This window comes from Poecilia latipinna, unplaced genomic scaffold, assembly GCF_001443285.1.
Source record: "Poecilia latipinna isolate Pla-1442-1.1 unplaced genomic scaffold, P_latipinna-1.0 Scaffold1085, whole genome shotgun sequence".
Lineage (NCBI taxonomy): Eukaryota > Metazoa > Chordata > Actinopteri > Cyprinodontiformes > Poeciliidae > Poecilia > Poecilia latipinna.
Window position 1 is genome coordinate 246,409 of NW_015113701.1, and position 21,730 is coordinate 268,138.

The 21,730-nt window shown below is 38.3% G+C and overlaps 1 protein-coding gene across 1 annotated transcript in view; it reads right to left on the minus strand.

Annotated features, from left to right (window-relative positions):
- LOC106959475 (CTTNBP2 N-terminal-like protein) overlaps positions 1–9,630 on the minus strand; it is a 24,886-nt gene extending 15,256 nt beyond the window's left edge. The window contains exons 1-2 of the mRNA XM_015052066.1: positions 9,516–9,630; positions 6,201–6,308 (exon numbers count right to left, since the gene is read on the minus strand). Of these exons, the coding sequence (XP_014907552.1) occupies positions 6,201–6,308; positions 9,516–9,521 (114 nt within the window). The 5' untranslated portion in view covers positions 9,522–9,630. The remainder of the gene's footprint in view (positions 1–6,200; positions 6,309–9,515) is intronic.
- Positions 9,631–21,730: the final 12,100 nt, after the last annotated feature.

The following is a 21,730-nucleotide window of genomic DNA, read 5'->3' on the forward strand; positions in this document are numbered from 1 at the left end:
AAGTGTAGAGAAAGGCAGCCATGTGTTTCCTGGGTGGGGTGGTGGGGGGTGGGTGGAAGGAAAATTGAATTGTTTTATTTCATTATTTCTCATTACAAATAAAAAATCTGAAAAGTGCGGTGTGCATAAGTATTCTGAACCACCTTCAAAGGGTCACAAATTCACATCTTTTATGGCTATCTGTTGTTAAACAATTCCAGTTCAGTCAGGTTGCATAGCAACATTTTAAACCTCGCCACACATTCCCCCATTATATTTAGGTGTGGATATTGATTGGGCCATCGTAGCAGATAAATATTCTTTGATCTAATCAGGTCTTTTTCTAGGTGTGGTTGTATGTTTATTAGTTATTGTGATGCTGAAAGGCAAACCAGCCTCAAGTCTATTGCAGCTCCAAACAAGTTTTCTTCCATGACATTCTTGTATTTAGTTCTGCCTGTCTTCACAGGGAATGTGTAGTCACTATTCCCTGTGCGAGTCACATTTGGGCTGCGCCACACTGCTTTCTTTCAACAATGACTTCTAGCCACTCTTACATTGAAACCATACTCACAGTGCAAGACATACAGCCGTCCTGCAGATCTTCAATCTGAGCGTTGAATGCCTTATCATCCCCATGTTATCGGGATGATAAGGCTTAATTCATGGCACACAAAATATAATGTCCTATGAAGTGTTGCATCCACAGAGTCTTTGTAATTATGTTTTTGCAGACTCTGGTATTGTACATTTTAAGCATGTTTTAGCATACAGCTTCAATAATCTATATTAAAGGGAAACAACAAATATAAATGAAAAGATTAATTTAACTTAATAAAAAACATTTTCCCATTTGGAGAATCAACTTTTTATAAACAATACAATTTGACATTTAGAAAATTCTGAGTCTGTTAAAACTAACTATTCAAGCCGACATTTGCAAGCCATACGTCTGATATACACCACATATATCTGTTTTAAAACATAATTTTGCAAAGAACTTCTGAAACTGTCACAATATTAGGTTTATACATTTTCCAAACACTTTAGTCATTGATGTCCTGAAATTAAATCATAAAGATTCCTATTCTTATATACCTGTTATGGTTAAGATTTTTCTCAAAAAGAAAACAAATTAGCACTACTATTGTAAAAAAGTAACAGCTTTCACAGGAAGGAGACTAAATTACCACCATTAAAAGTGAAAAGCTACAATAGCTGCTGAAGCTAAAATCCCCTGTTTAGCTTGCTGAAAGGAAACCTAGAAAAAAAAAAAAACTGGTGCTTTCCTTTATAGCTAAAAATGTAAAGCGATGTAAATTGCTCACTAGTTTCATTTTTAAATGTCCATTGAGCTCAGTCTTAAGTGCTCCAACTCCTTTGAGATTGAGAACTAATGGCAGAAAAATGAACTTGTCTGGGCAAGTGTTCCACTTCTAGACAATACTTGGCCTGGGAACAGGATTAAAGTCTCTAAATAAAAACTGAATGAACTGCAGAAAGACAGAGCTGAGATTGTAGACCTCTCCTTTATTAAGCGTAATTAGCTGTGTGCTTAGAACTCAAACCGTATCCCCCGCACCTGCCACCCACACATTAACCACAGATGGCATTTAGATAAACACAAAGCACCAAAACAAACATCTCAGAGTAATGTTTAACTGCCTGAAAAACTCAGTTTCTGATGAAACAGAGAAGTGGCTTGTTGTCAGCCCTTGAACACACATTTCTTTGGGCATAACATGTAGTGTCACTGGGTGGAACAAGGAAATACTTTGGTTTATCTTCAGAAGGAGTCAAATATTAAACTGTGAGGCAATTCGTTGGCCTGTTGCCTGGGTGTACCTTCATGAGAAATTCACTTTTCTATATATTTGCTGTGAATGGCAGTGTTAGGACATTTATTTATAATCAGGATCTAGATAAAAAATTGGGACAAATAAGCACAATAAAGTAATAAACTAAGTTTATGTTACTCTAATTGTCAAACTGTCACTGCAGTGCAGTATGCACTGGTGCCACCAGGTCAGGCCTAACATAACATACACAGTTTCAAATCTTTAAAAGGGAACCTTATTGATACTTTCTGCTCCGGTTTTCTTTTTCAAACATGTCCAAATTGGGCTTTGCCTCTCGAGTAGCTTTAGTGTACACACTCTTATCTGCAAGGCCCACTCCTGCCAGGCTCTATTGTTTATGGAGTCAGGAAAACATGTCAGCCTGCAAAAATAGACAAAACATTTTAGGACTACAGGATGTGACATCATGTGGAAAAAAGAAAAAAAGTGCTGACAAAGAAAGCAACAGGTTGACCACACAAAACACATTTCTCAGCCAAACAAAACTAAGCAACTTCAGCTGTCAAACAGCAATACACCTCGAATACACAGGTGTGTATCTGAAGAGCAAATGTGCAGATATAACCTGAGTAAGAAGCTTACATAAATTTGTCAGTCAAAATGCTAACTTGAGGTTTTAATGTATTTATTTGAACTGTCATTTGTGTGGTGGGCTAATATACAACACAGCTTCAAATGCTTTTATATTGTGAATTTTCTCTAATGTTTCAGAGAAGGCTTTGAGAGAGCCATTACAGAAACCTAAATCTAGCCTGCTACATTCAACTCTAAGCTAATATTCACCTTTGTTTAGCACCAGTGCCCTGGTGGACATTTTTCTTTTATTTCATTAGAAACATCAGCAGTAGAACAGCCCCACAGAATAATAACACCACCACCATGCTTATCAGGAGGAGTTGGACACAGTGATTTAAAAGTCTTAGCTCAATTTCTCCAAAAAGCCTTTTGATCATTCCAGTGAAATAGTTGAATCTTTCTCATCTGGTCATAAAACCTTTTGTCCTGACAGTATTTGGCTAAGCATGAAGAGATTCTGCTTTTTTTTTTTTTTGTCAGCATCCTTTCAGCACTTGTTGATGTGAAACTTGTTATATTGGAGAAAGAGACACTGGTTTTCCAATAACTTCCAGTTTATCATATGATTTAGCTTGGTTGAGCACCACAACTAATCTACCTCCATGTGAGGGTGACAGCTTTGTCCAGATGAAAGACACTACGTTCTAACAGGAGAAAAGACGCCTAGTGTCCATCCAAACTCTTTTGGACCTCTGCTCAAGATGCTCACTTAAAAGTCAATGTGAGGTAACCATCAAATTTCTGATCAGCAGAATGGACAAACATCCAACTAGAAGCATGAGAATAATTAGAATAATTATTAATCAAATATGGTGTGTATTTATTTATGCGTGTATGTATAATTTTGACCCTGTGTGAATTCGAGAAATCCTGCAAAAATATTTTCTTTTACTGTCTTCAGGGTTTATGTTAGATTTTCAGTCCGCCACAAAAAAAAAGACAATAGTTCACATAACTCATCACCTCTCTCCCCCTCCAAACTAATTCATACAGGGTATGTAAACAAACCTCTAACCGTGTGTTGTTTAACCTTTTAACTTTCATTTCTTTTCAGCTGCAGAAACTCTGTCTGCACTGCATTTGAACCATGATAATAATAGCTCGAGATCTCTACAGATAAGGACGATTGTCAGCTTGAAAGATACGCCACACCTCTTGGAATGCAGACGTTGCCTGGTGTAAGTGCACAGGAATTTTCCCTCTAGATAAACTGCTACTCCGCTTCCTTAGCAATGAGAACTGGAAACGGTACAATTGAGAATCTGTAGAGACAAGTCCCAAAGGTGATGACATCCAGCTTGCATATGATGAACTCTGCTCGACTGCCTGGTTTCATGGGTATTTTGCGTAGTGGAAGGCCTACAATCTAACATATATATATACCAAAGTGGGTCTGTGTACGTAATCGTATCGAACACGTAAGATAAGTAGTCAAGAACTGCTTCAAGACGAACATTATAGTCAACGCTTGCAGCATAACAGCAAAACATTCAAAATATAAGTAAACATCACCAGCACCTAATTGGTGATCATAGATGGAGTTTATTTACTTCCCTACTCGCCCTGGAGATTTCCTATACGCTAATTACCCCGGCTATGACTAGGCAGCGGTTTGCTGCACGGGCCCTCGGCGGGAACAAGGGAAGTCGGTCATTTGAGCCTGTGACACAGTAAAGACTCAACAGAGAGGTTGTGGTTAAACATCAAAAGTGTCCCCCACAGTGTGGCTGTGTTTGAATGTGAGGGAAGGAGGAGAACATGAAAGCAGCTTTAAGGTGCAGTTGTCCTAGGGGCATCACTGAGTGAGTATATCAAACACAGCACGCTTCATATTTCAGTGGGTTTTGTTGGTGTGAATTTTTCCCATTCCATTGAAATGAGGTCCTTTCATAATAGTGGCTGCAAAGCCTTCCAGATAATTTACTCCATAAAGGTCTGTATAGGGAATCACGATAGACATGTTCTCTCTTCCAACTTCAGCGATCACAACTTTAGATCGAAAGTGAAGTATTTATTTCCTTAACAGTTTCACTCATGCTCGGTACAGCTGCTGTTAGCCGAGAGTGTGAAAAGTGTCCGGCAGCATGGAGAAAGCTAATTGGACCAGACACGTACACTGACAAGCATTGTTCCTGGGGGAAAGCTGCGCTCTTTCACTTGAGCTTGAGTGAAAGAGCTTGCAGAGAACTGAATGAGGGGTTTAGGAACAACTGGAGAGACAGTCCCTTTATCAGCGGATGCCACAGAGATTGTTGCTGAGTTACATCCGAGTAATGTGTGCTTTGGCGAGTTAAGCTGTCCAAATTGACAGCATTCACATGCTGACTGGGTTAGTTCTGCCCACAAAGGAAGCGCACCATGCATGTTCCTCCTTTCGTCACATTCAAAGCCAGTGCTACGCGTTCCAAGCTCAGCTGGATCCAGACAAGACGACTATTGTAAGGTCTGAAGCATGGCATGGAGTCAACATGCCACATGTATGGGCTGGTTACTGCTATCAAGTTATATCAAGATTTTGCAAAGTTTCGAAATCACAAACGTTTCTGTGAAACACCTTTGATGGTTTATAAAGTTCTGCTTAATGACACACCATACCTGTCTGTGATCAGAGATTTCTACATCAGTTTGGAGCATAGACTATCAGCTTTCCCTCATCTGCTGCGCTTAACTGTTGATCAGCTGGCTGAAAGAACACTAAACCTTTGTGTTGTTTACATACTAGACAAATTTGTTTGTAAGTAAATATGCTGTATTTGCCCAAAAACAACAACAACAACGCACAACCAAACAGTGAAAACTACAACCTGATCTATACCTCTCAGTCCATTCTACTGTCTGCTTGACATGGAGCTAGTGTGACGTAAGTATTATTGTCTGTACCCACCCATTAGGGACTGCTAGGAGCCTCCACAGACGTCCTTAAATAGCACAGATTTATTTGACCGGGTTGACTGCGAGTGCTGCCAGGACAATAACACTCCCGTTCAATGGGTGGTGCCAAACACAGCGCATTTTGTTTTTTTTTTAAAAAAGCAGCGAGCTAAATCACAAGCTGGGAATAAAAACAAAGACACTTGTTTTTTAAGAAACACACCGCGGCGAGATACTGGTGGTTTTCCCAGCGTGGATATATCACAACTCACTCACAAAACTAAATTGATATTCTGATGAGAAATTGCTCGGATCACTCTTTCTGGCTCTTCCCTTCTCAGCTGACAGCGTTTTAGCGAGTGCATCGTCGGCCTTTATGAGCCTGTAGTAAAAGCTGTGTATTACAGATGGTCGCGTGGTGGTTCAGCTGAGCTAAATATAGTCAGAAAATGAGTTCAAAGTGTTTAACTCTAAACAAAACCTTCTGTTTATGTTTTATAGAGTAAAACTGATGTGAAAGCAATTTATTTCCCAAGACATATTTGAGACCTAACAACTGATGACAGACTGGTAAACCACTTGGCCATATCCACATCTAAAGAAGTCCCAAAAACTGGTCTGACCAGTAATAATACTGTTCCTCTGTTGGATTAAAAGGCCTTAGAAGCCGGAATGGCCCCCGCTCCATTGTCCTCTCAAAGCTGTTTCCTCCGGTTCCTGTTTACGCATCCCCTCCCAGTTTGTTCACATTCTTTCACGAAGAATAAAGTGAAACCTTTAGCACTAATTGATGCTTTATTTAATGAACTGCTTAGATGGCGCTAACATTACAGGATATTTTATGGTCTTCTGGTTTTTAAATGTGGAACAAGCGTGGTGCCGTCGGCAGGGGAGATGCTGTGGTTTTAAACTCACTCTGAGGGTGTGTATGACTACATCCTGGGCCTCCAGTTCTCCCTCCAGGATACTGAGGAGAGTCAGCAGCTCTGCTCGGCTTAGAGCCTCCACGTTCATCTTCTCCACCTGAGATGAGAAAGACCGAGAATTAAACATATAATCAAACATAACGGCATTTCGGAAAATCAAATCCCAGGAAAAGCTCCGGGATTTGATTTCTGGCCCATACTGTCCTGCTTATTGTGTGTTTGATCGTGAGTGGTATAGAAGTAATTTACAATGAGACTTGGGGGTCCCATCTGTGGCCTCACAGTGTTAAACTCAGGGTTATAAACAGGAAGCCATTAGCATATCTGCCCATTTTATTGCACAGGGACAGGGAACAGTTGCCTGTTTTATTCTGTCTCAAATGTCAGCAAAAATATGTGTACGCTTTAGATCTTAAGGCTAATGTTTCATAATTTTCTGCACCTAATTTTTTTCCCCTTCTTTTTTAATTGTTTTACATCTGCGCCACTGTGCTCTTTATCTGATGTGTTGTGTGATTCATCTGCTATGTCCTGTGTGGTCAGAGAAGCCAGACATGACACACACATCCCACATCTGACCTCATCTATAAGAGTGTAAGAAACCCAAAACAGTTATCTCAAATTTCTGGAATGTGGCTGCTCCCTTCAGTGTTAATTAAATGTTTGACAAGGTATGTGTCAGCTGTGAAGTCAGATAACCGATGCTTGATAATAATCAGCTTATCGCCCCCTCCACACCCACCACACGCTGTGTTTTAATAAGACACCATGGTGCAAGAACAACTGACGTTGCACTAAATATTCCCAGAAGTAACATTATTCCTACTCAAGAGTTTGTCTAACGTGTGGGTCCCAAATCAAAAGCAGGCCTGCTTCATACTGTGTTGGAAAGGTTTTTCACATTAAAGTTACTTAATTAAACATATACTATCGGAATTTTACGTGACTGACAGACACAAAGCAGTGCATAGTTGCTTTGTAAAAAGAAAAGGATTCGTCGTTTATTAAACTTTACACAAAAACAAAATCTAAAAAGTGAAAATGTATTCAGCCTGGTTTATTTGGATACCCCTAAATAAAATACAGTTCAAGCAAATGTTCCCAGAATTCCCTTAATAGGATTCAAATGTGTGTTATTAATTGTCACTATTTATAGAACTGTCCCGTGAAGACCATTAGATTGCTTTTGGAGAATGTTAGTGAACAAACATAAAAAAACACCAAAGAACAAAGGAGAGAAGTCGGGAATAAAATTATGTATAAGTTTAAATCAGGGTTTTGCTATGGAAACAAAACCCTAAGAAAGAACTTTGTATGAAAACGGAAAGATGACGGCATAACTGCAAACCTATTAAGACATGGTTTCCATCTAAGCAAACAAGTAGAGCATAACTGACCGAATCAGCTAAACTCCGGAGGAGCTGGAGAGATTCATAGCTCAGGTGGGAGAATATGTCGAAAAGACAACTATTACTTGTCTGCTTTACAAATCTGGCCGTTAAAGAAAAGATTATAAGTGTTTAAAGGCATGTAGGAAAGAGACGAGAAACACATAAAACGAGGGGCTTGGGTCAGATGAGAGCAGAATTACAGGAAACCAAGACGACACATCACTCTGAAAACACCAGCCAACCTCGTGATGTGTAAATGCGTTTCTAAAACAATAAAGTGAAGCTGTTGAATCTGTTAGGACTTGATGGGAATAACTATGGATCAGAAGGACAAATTTAAGAAAAAAAACCCCAACAACTTTGTATTGTGCTATTTTGTAAATAGCACTTGGCGAAACTTGCAGTGCAAATAAGGCTTTTAGAGACAAACACCAAAAGAATACCAGCTGTAATAACATGCAGCAAAATGAGGTTTCAACAAAGTGTTGAATCCGAGGGACTGGATAGCAATGCCCAGCACACTTAACTTATTTTCAAAAAACTTTAAAAACATGTGTTTTTTTTTCTTTCCATGACACATTATGTGCTACATTTTATTAGTCAATAGCATAAAACCAGCATAAAGAGCATTTCAGCGTGTGGCTATAAAAAGTTAAAATAGTCTAAATACTTTTGCCATGCACTAGATCTTTTCCAACTTCTTTTTTTCAGTCTAATAAAATATTTGTGAAGCCAACTGACTAATTATTTAACAAACCTTCCCTTTTCATCTCACAGTCATGCAGTTTGCAAGAGTTTACTTTTTAACCAAAGCATTCCAAGCACATTCTCTGACTCTCCAAAATTCCTATGTGCTTTCTGTGGCTCACCGCACATTCACAACAAAGCAAAAGAGTGTGAACTAATTTACCAACTTGTTATGTATCTCAAGGGTGGCCAGTCTTGCCCAAACGCATACTTTTAAGTCAGTGAAAACATTACTGTGCATTGTGGCTGTCAGTCCTAACTCCCTGCAATGATACCTGATATCACGGCTTATAAATCAACTACCATGGAAAATCATTCCAGCATTCCAGGGATACCCACACCATGGGAATGGTCTGAAGTAAATTGCTGAGACCCACTTTGAAGCCCACATGCTTTTAAGTGGCAGCTTTGCAGTTTGCATAGATGCTGATAGATTACTTAGAAACTGCAGTGATATTATTGAGGTCCACATTTAGAAATCAGAGATATTCAAAGTAACTTACGGCTTAGTGGGGGGACAAAAATGGCAGAGTGAGAAAGAAGAAACTGTCACCGGATATAATTCATAGTTTGTTTCTACGTTTACTTCCATCTGTAAAGTTAGCTCAGGGACTAGTCAATCTAGATACATGCTGGTAATGATTGAGTGTGTTTTTGTGCTTTACACAAGATCACTGTGCTTGTTGAGGAGCAGTGGATCCACCTGCCGACATGAGCCTTTGTCTGATACATGGCTCTATCATTATTTTTTCTCAAATTATGCTATTCAGTTCAATTACAAAGTGACACAGGCCTCACAAATACATCACACAATAGCCATCATCCATCGACGGCCTGCAGTGAAAATGGCAAAATCAATAATGAATCATTATTGTTTAAGTACTATTACCATAGCTACAATTGAAAGAAAAAAAAATTGAAATCCCGTTATAGGTCAATTTATTTAACATCATAACTTCAAAAAATAAAATAAAATAAATACATGTATGCAATCCAGACAGTTTAACTTAAAAGTTTACTTGAATTGCAAAGCCAATCATCGTGAAAAATAATTATGTGACCAACACATGCAATTATCCATTTTTGCCTTTGAGCCATTAAGAAAGCTATAAGTACGAAATAAATAAGAGGTCCATGTTTACCCCGGGCATACCGTGTGAACATACCTTCATGCGCTCTTGTCTGGTCGCATTAATTGTTTCCCAAAACCAGAAACGAGACTCCACAACAGCATGAATCAATGCACTCCACTGTCACAGGCGCTCCTGCTCTCAGGCGAGCAGCGTGAACAACAGACTCTCATTGACGAGGCAGTAAGCCAATCAACGACGCGTAGAGCGACACACCAGCCAATAACTGTCAGGACTGTCGCCAGGGGGCGGTTCTAAGGGCGTACCCGCGCCTGTGGGATAAACCTCTTTGTTTCATCGGGACGTCCAACGGTTGGATTACTGACCACACAAGTGTAAAATAGTCCTTTTATTTATTATCTTCAAACAAATTTGGCCATGCTTAAATGTGTCACTTATCCTGATGAGAGGTTTCAAAATGGAAGTAAAATAGTGCGTGAAAAAGAAAAAAAAATGCTAGTTTATCTAAATAATACAAATAATAAAACAAAATGGGGGGGATCAAAATGTTTTTTTGCGATTTTCTTTTAACTAAACACGTTTATTTATTTTTTGGTGAATATATAAAACCGCCCAACCCGACTCCACTCCTTCCACAGCACAAGGAAATCCCGGGTCAGAATGAGTTGAGCTGTCGGCGATGCGTCAACTCCCCTTGACGGCCAAATAAGAGCAGCACAACACAGTTTCTATGAACAACACAGCGCCACACATTGAGGCGCCTGGAAATCTTTCCCCAACATTGATTTGTGTGTTTTTCTATTTTTTTTTTTTTTTTTTCGGAAGAAATGTAATTTTTCTAATTCAATAAATCTGAAATCTGTATTCCACCTGTCACGAGTGTCAAAGAAAACTGGGTTTGTTTGTTTTGTTTTGTTTTTTTCTTTTGAGGTCAGGCAATGAACTGTATGATATGTTCACCTCCGCTTCTTTTGTTTTTTGCTGTCACAGTCCATTATAAAGAAAGTAAAAAGTGTCGACAAGGATGTGACGGTTTTGTAATGGGATCTTGTGGAGTACAAAGGGAACTCCTAAATGTAGTCATGGCGGTTATTCAGTAGAAACTGAAATAAAATACTTTCCCTTTGTTATCCCCTTGTAAATAGTTGAATAAAGGGCACACCACGGGTTTAAGAAAGTTTAGGTGCATTTATGTATTGAAACAGATAATAAAGATGAGAATGTTAAGTTTATATGAAGGTCAGTGTTACCAAATGATGGACACACATTTTTTATTGGCTGAATAAACCATCTCCCCAGCATTTCAAATCATCATATAATGGTGCGTAAATACTTATAAATTTAAACTAAAGGGGCAACCAAACATTGTGAATCAAATTGCTATAGCACCTTGGAATTTATTGTTTTTATAAACCTCCTGCAGAAAAAGTGGAAAAAGAAGAAAAAAAAACTATAAAGCAAAACTTTTAGATATGTTGCAGATATTTTGGGTCAGGAGAAGAGCAGCTAATTTCTTTTGTCAGACCCCACACATTCTGGATACAAACTGTTTATACTGTATTACCTTTAGGTTGGCGCAGTACACACTGTTCAGAAACATCAGGACGCAGTTTTTTTTTTTTTTTTATACTATGCATATTATTTTTCTGACCCAGTTCACTGTTTCATTTTAAATGAAATACAATACATACAATGAAACACTGGTGACCCTAAAAGGCATTTATATAACAAGGAAAAATGCTACAAAATAAAAGGCACATACATCAAAAAGAAACCAAAATTGATCGTAAACATTTAAATATTTTGAGTTTCAAAATTGCTTGAATTGATGGAAAAGATTTGCACCTATTCTGTGTGTATGGTGGGACAATTCTAAATGTGTTTCTTTCTTTTTTTTCTTTTCTCTGTGAGATTTTATCTGTTTTTCCAGGAAACACTAACAATTAAACCCAAACAGCATAATACCCCACATCAAATCTTCTTGTACATTCTTGTACATTCGGCGAATCAGGACAGGAAGAATGAAATTCAACATTTTTGTAATAAAGAATTATGCATCTGTTAGAAAGCGTCAAGACGTAAGAATAGTTCATTTAGAATGAATGGCGGAACCAGCATTCACATTAATAGTCCCACTCATAAGTCCATAAAAATAATCATTCTTTAAATCTATTACTCAGTTTCACTCAGCTTTCTCATGCACATTCACAAGTGCTCTAGCAGTATTTTGTACACTCAAGCTTTGAGTCATTAAAGATTCACAACAATTTCTAGTGGAGAAGTGTGAGTAATGGAGTTTTCTAATATTTATTTTACCAGCCACTGGTGAATTATGGAGAGAGAGTACATACAGCAAATCCTTATCCATTTCTCATCTTCCTCTGATGTTGTCCAACAGAAACAGGTTTCTTAGGTCCTTGTATTCAGACAAAGTATAATGATTCAGTCTGTTAGAGAAAGATATAATAACAGCCCTCTACCAAGTTAATTTTGATCATTTGAGCTACATACAGGTTCGTACTTTGAGAAAAGCATGGAGGCTGCAGAAGACTTGAGACTGGGGCAGATTTTTTATTTATTTATTTTTCCCAGCAGTCAATACACTAAAAATGCAAACAGAACTACAAATAATTGGTTTAGCTCAAAGTACATCCAGGTGTTAAAATGATCTAGTCCCAGTCCAATCTTAAGTTTGTTTAAAGTCAAAGATTTGAGGCAAAATTTAAAATTGGTTTTTCCCTCTCCATCCATTTTGGGCTATTTTACAAAGAAAAATGAACAGAACTGTGAAAAAATGAAAATGGTTGAAGGGGTGTGAATACTTTATTGCATACTTGCTGAATATTGATACTTAAAGTATTTGTGTGGTTGGCCAAAGCCTAATAACTTGCAGTTCCAAAACTAGTTACAAACCACAAACCTCTTGAGTAAAATTTCACAAATTAATTCAGTCTGTTAACTCTGGTATGCTGTATATCTAAGTAACAATTTTAAATATTATTTTTATATATTTTTATTTGGCACCATTTCTTTTTGAAAACCTGAAAACACATTTATTTTTTGCATGCTAGCATTTGTCTTTTCTGTTACTTCTCGTATAGCAGCATTCTATGCAACCTAATGCAGCGTAGTCGGCCGTACTATTCACACTGCAAAATCCTTATTAGTGTGGATGCTGCTGAATAATACGACGAGGTGTTGTGAATTTGACACATTATCATATTAATTGTTCATTGTATAAATAAGTCAAATATTCAACGAGAAGATGAGACAACCTCGCTTGTCACTTGTCATTTAGTGGCAAAAACACGCTCCGCTCTGATGTGAAGAGACTGCCGTTGGCTGTTGCTGGGTCAGCTGAGAATAAATAGAGTTGTTTTCCTCATTTCCTCTCTTGTACTCCTGTGATCCCATGTTGGGAATGTATCAATGTCAGCACACCGAGCATGTGTGTGTGTGTGTGCGTGTGTGTGTGTGTGTGTGTGTGTGTAGGCGCCCAGCGCTTTGCCAATGTCTGACGGTCTGCCTGCAGTGCTACGCAGAGGGACAATAATTTGGTTTCTCCCTGTTTGGTTTCAAATCAATTTTGCAAACGTGACTTTCAAAGCAATCGAGAGACACGAGGTATTAAAGAGAGACTGAGGGAAGGATTTTTACATAAGTGATATTAAAATAAAGGGAAAGGGGAGAGATATGATCGCACATAAAAGCAAAAAGAAAACCACGGCTGATATCCGACGTTATTTGAAAATGTTTAATGAAACGCAGTCAAAATGCACATCATCACGCAAATAACTCTGCGTAGATGGATACTGAAACAGAGTGTAGATACATTAGTTTTGATGTCATTCATGACACATGGTAAATTAAGAAGTGTGTGGCAGCAGCTGGGTGGCCTCGCTGTCCTCCAGATGTTGTCTGGGAGAAAGTGATTGACCTGCTAATGAAGTCTGGGATCCTCCAGTCAGCTTTCCTCCTCAGAGACCGTCTTTGACATTGACAGCAACACCTGTCTGTCTGACCAGCTGACAGTAAAACTGAAGACATGCAGGACTTACCCTGAATCACACATGCACTAAAGTATTCCTCTATGGATATGAATCTAATTTCTTCTCTTCCCATTACACACCCACATTTACCAATGGAGCTATGAAACGCTGCCTAAAAGGAGAGAAGACGTTGCATTTGTGACTAACTGGAACCCCAGTCGTTTATCCAGAAACTTGGCAGAGAACCTGGCGACTGCCACTCTCTATAAGCAGCGAGTGTGTGCTTGTGGGTGTCTTTCCATCTTTGCATTTGTAAGCAGCGCACTGTGAGTCATTCTGGAGATAGTGGCCTCACCATGGCAGCTGGACAGGAGGAAGAGACATTTAAATTGGAGCACGGAGTGGAGGCTGATGACTGTTAGAGCATGAATTTGAATCAAAGCCATCACTGGGAGTTATTTTTAAGCCTGTGTCTGAAAGGAAAAAAAAAAATTGGCTGGGGGAAGAAAAAAAAATCACAGAGAATAAACAAGTAATTCTCATCTTTTCAGTTCACGAGACAAGATTTTTGCATAAAAGCCAACAGAGGGCAGTATAAGGTAATGGAAGACAGTCACCACTGAAATGAAAGTGGAGAGTGGAAAGTTTATTCACAAATAACCTTCTCTAGTTTGTAGAAAAAGGTCATATAATACTGTATCTTATTAGCATGACAATACATTCACACACTGTACAGTACCATCTTTCCCTCTAATGAAAATACTAATTTGCTCCTATAAACATTCTTCTGGTTCTGCCTCTTTTTACCCTGTATCTCTTTTTAATGTCCGTCTATTGCTGTGGCTTTTGCTGAATATTTTTAGTCCTCTTTGCATCATCCTAGATGCACTATCCTGACCAGTGTCTTCCAGGAAAAGCCACATTGCAGAGTTGAGTGGGAGTCATATGAGGACAGTTAATGGCATTCAGACTGTGTTAGTCCAAATGGACGTACTGGGACCCTGGCCCAGGGGAGCTGAGTAGCATTGTGCTGCTGCAAAGTCACTTACCTGCATCACCTGATGGCAGACCACAGGGACCTTGTATTTGGAATATTTTGCACAAAGACATTTGATCAAAAAAGAGAAAGTATAGGGGGAAAAACCATATGGATTTTACCTTAACAGAAAACAATCTCAACAGAGTATCAAAACAAAAAAAAAAATAAATAAATAAAAAGCCAGATAATAAAACACTTTAACAATGAATGAGAATGTCATTGAACAGATGAAAAGAGCACAGAGATCAGGTTAGATCCATTTCTTTGAGTTTGCACCTTCTAAAGGTGTGGGAGTTATGAAGTTTGACAGCAGCTGGCAGGAAGGACCTCCTGTATCGTTCGGTGAGACAGCGTGGTTGAATCATCCTGCTGCTGATTTTCCCTCTGGATTTGTCCAGTGTTTCCTGGAGAAGATGGGTGTCATTTTCAGTCATTTCAAACTGCTTTGTCAACAGCCTATACTCAGCCACCTCTTTCAGTATAGGTAGCATTGTGCCAAAGAGACTCTGATTTCTTTGTGTTTGTTCCTTTTCTTTTCATCATTAGAAGTAATGCCTGCTCTCCAGCACACTGCAGCAATAACATGAGTGCCTGTCATCACCGTGTTTGTAGGACTTAAGGATCTCTGCATCCTTAAGTCCATCACCAATGTGTGGTCCATCACATTGGTGATGGACCTGGTGGGGATTTATACTTCCCAAAATCCATCTCTCGTGTCTGGTGACAGCACAGTTCCTTGGCTAGCACCAACGTTACAAAAATCCCATCTTGTTCAGAAGTGGTGCACTATGATTAGAAACTCAATTAAGGAGAAGGAAACTTTAAATGCAGAAAATGACTGGTAGCTCAGCTAAAAGTATCTTCTAGAGATCTTTAACTCCAGCCATTGACAGCGACTGTGTGCAAGATTTAGACATACCCCTTTATGGACATGTCTGTATCAAATGAATCCTTGATTACTAACTCTACAACAACATAACACATTGTAGCCATTGTTCCAGACACCAGTAAGTATGAAGCATTTTGGTTTCAGACCAACAAAATTAACATTATGGAGTAACCAGCCTGATCCACAGACCTTCAGTTTAATAGATAAATGTGTACTGTGGGATGATGCTTGGGCACAGGGAATAGGAGGGAGCTTTTTCAACGAAAGAAAGATGGAGAACATTACAGTAGTTTCCCAAGTGTTGTTTAGTTTTTCAAATATTAGGACAATCTACCATTCAATATTTAAGGCATAGAATTATTTTTTTGGGCGGGCGGAAATATACATTTTGTGCTGCATCGTTAGCTGTAAGAACTGTAGCAGCAGAAAACACTGATGAACTCATGCAAAACACTGACAGTGGTTTAGTGGCTTCTAATCACCCCTAATTGCCTGCCATTCACTCTGACCCAGCATTGTTTGATTACACACACACACACACACACACGCACGCACACACACACACACGCGCGCGCACACACTCGTGCACACGCACAAAACAAGCTCCGCTTCCTGTCAGGCACTTGGAGTGATCTCCTCTACGATTCTGGCAGGCAATAATGTTAGACAGCTAGAGAGTTTATCACATTGTTCCCTGTCTTACGCAAAGAAAGTGCAGAGTTTGCACTGTGGCCTGTGAAACCACAGATCTCTGCTGTGAAGACCAACTTCTATCACTGCAAATCTGCTGAATCAACCATATTCAAGTGCTCCATATTCAGCTGTGACTCCTGAAGATGTGCAGAGGGTGCAGAGAGAGTGGACCTATGATTAGAGACCAAAGATCTATGTTGAGCTAAGAGAGTTTAAAATGGCCAGAGCTTGGAAACCTTTAATTAGAGCTGTGCTCGGTTTTAGCCAAATCTTGGAAGAAGCCTACCGTTTAGAAAAAAAAAAAAGAAAAAAAAAGTCCACACATGTACGCAGGCACATTCCTTTTCATAAAACGGTAATATAAAAATATATTTATTGTTTTTGAATAGCATCAGCTTTGCTAGAATGTTTTATGCCTGCACATTTTTGTGTCACTCTATTTAATTATCATAGTCTTAGGTTCATCTGTGTCTTTATTCTTCAATATCAGTCCTTTAACTTTGTCTTTTATGAAGTCTTAGGGATGCGAATATCCGGTGAAACAGAACAGCAAGCAAACAAAGAAAGTTTCAAATGAATTAAAAAAGTTACTGGGACATAATAAAATCAGAAAGATTTCTTTTATACACCCCTGTGGCTCCCGACTGCTCCAAAAATTGTTCTGCAATAAATTATTGTACAAATCTGCATAAATCCATGCATCATCATTCTCTCTTCTTTTCAAGATTATGCAGTTTTAGATTAGTTTTGTTCAGTTCAAAATTAAACAGCTGTGTGCTAAAAGAAAAAAAGCAGAAACAGAACACGTTCTTTAATTGTTGTGAAGTTCACATTGTCAGATTGCAGAGTAAAACCACCTACAGTTCTGAATATGTGAATGTTGCTTGCAGAAGAGGAGCCATAATCTATCTTTAGCATGTTTTGAAAGCCATTTTAGTTGGAGGATGTTTGAGTGACTGGTGACCCGGTTTACAGTGACACACACGCTGGAGAACACACACGCATTCAGTCTGCAAGAGAAGCGCAATTCAAAACCAGATCTTGCAAATGAGCGGGCAGTCGACACTTTCAATCTTCAAGATAAAAATCCCAGGCAATAACCGCCACTTAAGGGCAAACTGAAATTGTTTTGCAATTGATATATAATGTTGTCAGGCAGGACCAAATTATTGTAACTCTGCACTGCATTGTGTTGGTTTATAACATAAATCGTGTTTATAGCAAACATGGGAAGTTGTGGAAAAGCTTAAAGGTCATGAATACTTTTATAAGACACTGTAACCTGTCTTTTTGAACAGCTACGCAGCCCATTGTCACACTATCATTTTATAATCTATGTTAAACTAACTCAACAAAAAAATAACCTTCCATTTTTGGGGACTGGAAGTTAAAAGGAAATGAATAAAACGTCTCAGCTCCATTCTTTTGGAGTGTATATAGGTTTCCAGGTGCATCACGGCACCAACAGCAAAGCCACCTTGTGTATGTTTTCTATAACACCACCTGCTTTGATTATCACAGCTATATTTATTGCCCTGGGAGGGATGACAAGTTTTAATGCCATAACTTCAACCTTATGCTTTGAAAAGTTGTTCTGCTGGCACTGATTAAACCTTAAAACTGCTCTCAGTTCATCACTAATCCCTTCATGCTTTAAAACGGCTTAGATGTAACTCTTGCCTCATTTGCTATGCAGGGATCTATGAATATATAAATTGGTCCTGTTCTCTGTCTTCACTGCTCGCCTGTAACTGTTCAATAACAGCTCTGCACAATGATACTTCAGACATAAATATTTGAGCCTGTGACAACTTCTGAGGAAGAAAAAAAATTAAGCAAATGATAAATGAGCCCCTGCAAGTCAAGTGATCAGTTCGGGTAATATAATGGCAACTCCTAAAATGTTGCTGATGTGGGTGATCCATTACATTTGTAAGACTGCAACTTGGCCATCATGTCCAAATACTAATAATGCATTTAAAATGTTAGGTAAACATGGTTCCTGATCATTAGGTACTTTTTCATATTTTGTCTGGTGATGTCTACAAACTCCAATATGTCTTAATGGGATTTTATCTGAAATACGACCAAAGAGTTGTGCATATTTGTCGCGGTGAAGGAAAATGATACATGATTTTACAATATTTGGCAATAAAAATTTGTAGTGCACCTACAAATGTGCAGAACCACTTATTGCTGCATTTACAGCTGCTTATTGTATTAGATCCAAGACTGATTTTTTAAAATCCAATTCATCTTTCAAAACAAGTCAAGCCAGAGTGGATGGAGAATGTCTGTGAACAGCAAGACGCAAACAATCAACTGGGTTCAGGTTTTAATTGGGTCATTAAAACACACGAATATCCATTTATTTCAACCATTCCATTGTAGATCTGGTTGCATGTTCAAGATCACATATAACCTTATAAAAGAAGTTTTTCTTCCAGGATTCATAAACTTCATCAATATTCCCGTCAACTCAGACAAGCTTTCCTGACCCTGCCGGAGAAAAGCATCTCTACAGCCAGCATAATACTCCTACTGATACAATTTTACAGTGCTTCTTCTTTTTTCGTTTTTTGCAAGGATTTTTTTTTCTTTTTCTTAAAGGATAAATTAAAATCCATGGCTACAGTCTACTTGAAACAAATTCAAGTTAAAACAAAGTTTCACACTGAAAGAGTATTTATGTGGGTATTCTACTTGTGAGATGCAGTTCAAGGGACAAATTTCTGTTTATTGCTTTCACTGGTTATTTCTGTCAGTGATGAGTCTAATTGTGTTGTCACAGTTGAAGGGCATTCTAGAATGTTATCTAGAATATATGGTTGTAGTAAATGTAAAATTATCTCCTGTATCAAGTGATTTTATAAAGATTTTCTCTAAAAAAAAAAAGTACATTATGCATTGCACAACTCTATGCATGTTGTTCTGCCTTTTGTAGTTTACACTGGATTAACAGTTTTTTCAAACCGCTCCAATACTGTGTGACGTTGTTTTTGTAGACAAATCCAAGATGGCCGAACGTAAAGCAGAAGTGTTCAAATATAAACCTTGAAATGTTGTTGCTTTGGACAAAATTTGTCTGTAAGTCTGAATTATAATGAAGATAATAATCTCTATTATCTCTATGATAATTTGTACACTTAAGTCAGTGATGAAAATGTTTTTTTTATTTTTTTTATTTTAGGTTCCAGTAAACGTAACACGCCAGTTTGCGACGTTAGTTAGCTAAAACTATGCTTTTCTTATTTCAATTTTACGATGGTCAAAGAGAAGGGGCACCGGACAGAGGCCATTATTAAGGGGGGACAGCACACCTGCTACTATGGGGGAGATGTACATGGGCCTCTGTTGGGGTTACACTTAAATTGGGAGGTGTGCTATCTAAAACTGCACTCAGAGTTGGACCTCTAATCCTCCAAGTGAAGAGCGGAAAAGGTAGTATAACATCCATTTTTGGGATTACGGCTTGTGCAAACCCATCGCAGAGTGAGTGATGGAAAGTCTTGTAATTCTGTCTGCTCTCTTCTTTAGCCCCACAGAGTGCAGCGAGCACAAAGGATTAGAGACAGCCCAACCCAAAAAGGCTTACCTTGTGAGACTCTCATACGAGAGTAAATTGCATCCATCAGTGTGTCAGCTGAGCTGGACTCCTGTCTAACCATCAGTCCTTCTCACAGGTAATGATGGACTCAGACAGTCTCATGAATTGGTAAAAGCAGCACTGGAAGGTTCAGGCTGAGCTAAAAAAAAAAAAAAAAAAAAAAAAAAAAAAAAAAAAACTGTTTTATATTGCATATGATAATTAATATTTTACCATCAATAATAGTCAGGCTCAGATTTAGTTTTAATCTCAAACAACAGCGTGGTCACAATCTAATGTTATGTCTACATAAAATGGCCAGTTGGATTTTATTGCAACCAATGACCTAATAAAGAGAATCCACCACACCTGGCCAATCCAAACCTTTGGCCCGCCATGAATAGTGTCCTCTGCCGACATACTCAAAACCATGAAGACAATTAAAAATATTGCTTGAGAAAGATGCAATGCAGCGAACATTGCAAACATCATGAAACAAAAGCCTTATGGAATATGCTGGACATAAGAACCAAAACTTTATGACGAGTGCCCCATAAAAATGGCACTTAATCACACTTTAGTAGGTGTGTTGATGTAGTTGTAACGCTTATGGATCACATAGCCTCCGCGTTGACCAACTATTTATGATTACCGTTTCTGCAGTAGGAAAACATGCACAAATCCTGACAATCCTCCTCATAAGCTAGTAAACGTAGCGAGGACCTGAACCGACGCATTTTATGCTTACTCAAAAACTGCATCAAATCATTTAACTGTGATCATTTCAGGCAACGGCAGTTGACGGATAATTGCATGTTTTTGTTTACGAAGAAGAAATTTACCCAGTACATGTTGATGAATGTTTGTGAATTTTAACCTTCATCACTGCCTCAACAGTCAGTCTGGCAGACTTGAGCAAAGTCTCAGTTTGTGTGTGAGCACCACTGTGCTTTTATAATTCTTTGCTAATTTGACATGTAGCTGCAAAACACTGATGCAATCTATGATGTGTGTGTCTGTGTGTCAGGTAAAAAAGGAAGAAAAAAAAAAAACATGTTGCTGACTTATTTATATTTCTCCGACACTGCTCTGCTGCCTCTTTGAATAGCCCAAGGTATGAGAGAACGTAATCATAAATAATTTAGGGTTGCAGTGCCTTGTGCTCACTCGCAATAAGGGAGCAACAAGGAAAAAAAGGGATTACATTCTGAAGAAAATTAGTTCGTTCTACAGAAAACACAATCAAGCTCTTTAATACTTGCTTATTCATGATGTAGCAAACAGATGGATAATACAATTGTTTATGACTAGATGCTGCACATAAAACTAAAGCCAGTGGCTGCTTGTATCACAGAGGAAAAAATGGGAAATGAGAAAAAAAACGTGGATCTACCTTGAGGTAACAAAATTAATCAAAATTCACTAGCACCTCTTGCAGTCTGTTAGGTGCCCCTATATATATATATATATATATATATATATATATATATATATATATATATATATATATATATATATATAGAGAGAGAGAGAGAGAGAGAGAGAGAGAGAGAGAGAGAGAGAGAGAGAGAGAGAGCATTGCCTACCTTATACACTGAACTGGTGTCACCAACACCACAGTAAGAACAAGAGCAGTTGCACATGACAAAAGTTGCTAGAAGTGGTTAAAGGCATACATTAGATTCACATTTCAATTGGATGATTGGTCATGAAAGTGTAATTAAAGCTATAGGAGAGAGGGTGAACATCATGAGAGAGAGAGAAAAAAAAACACTTTATATATATTGAGAACTGTAAATGAACTCATTTTCAATGTCATAATTCCAACCCTTCTCTTTTATGTGGACGATGGACCTGCAGTGACCCAAAAGAAACAGTCTGAAGGAATTACTTACAGTATATCACAGTAGATCATTTATCTTGTTCTAATTATTTTACGTAATTTTCCCTTAACCTTATGTTCCAGATCGTACAAGTTACAGTAATTTATAAACAGTTTAACTGTAATAGCAGAAATAATTCTTGGGGTGCAATCTACATCAAGAGCTTCTTTTGCTCATGAAACAAATAAAAGATACTTGCTTACATGGGAGA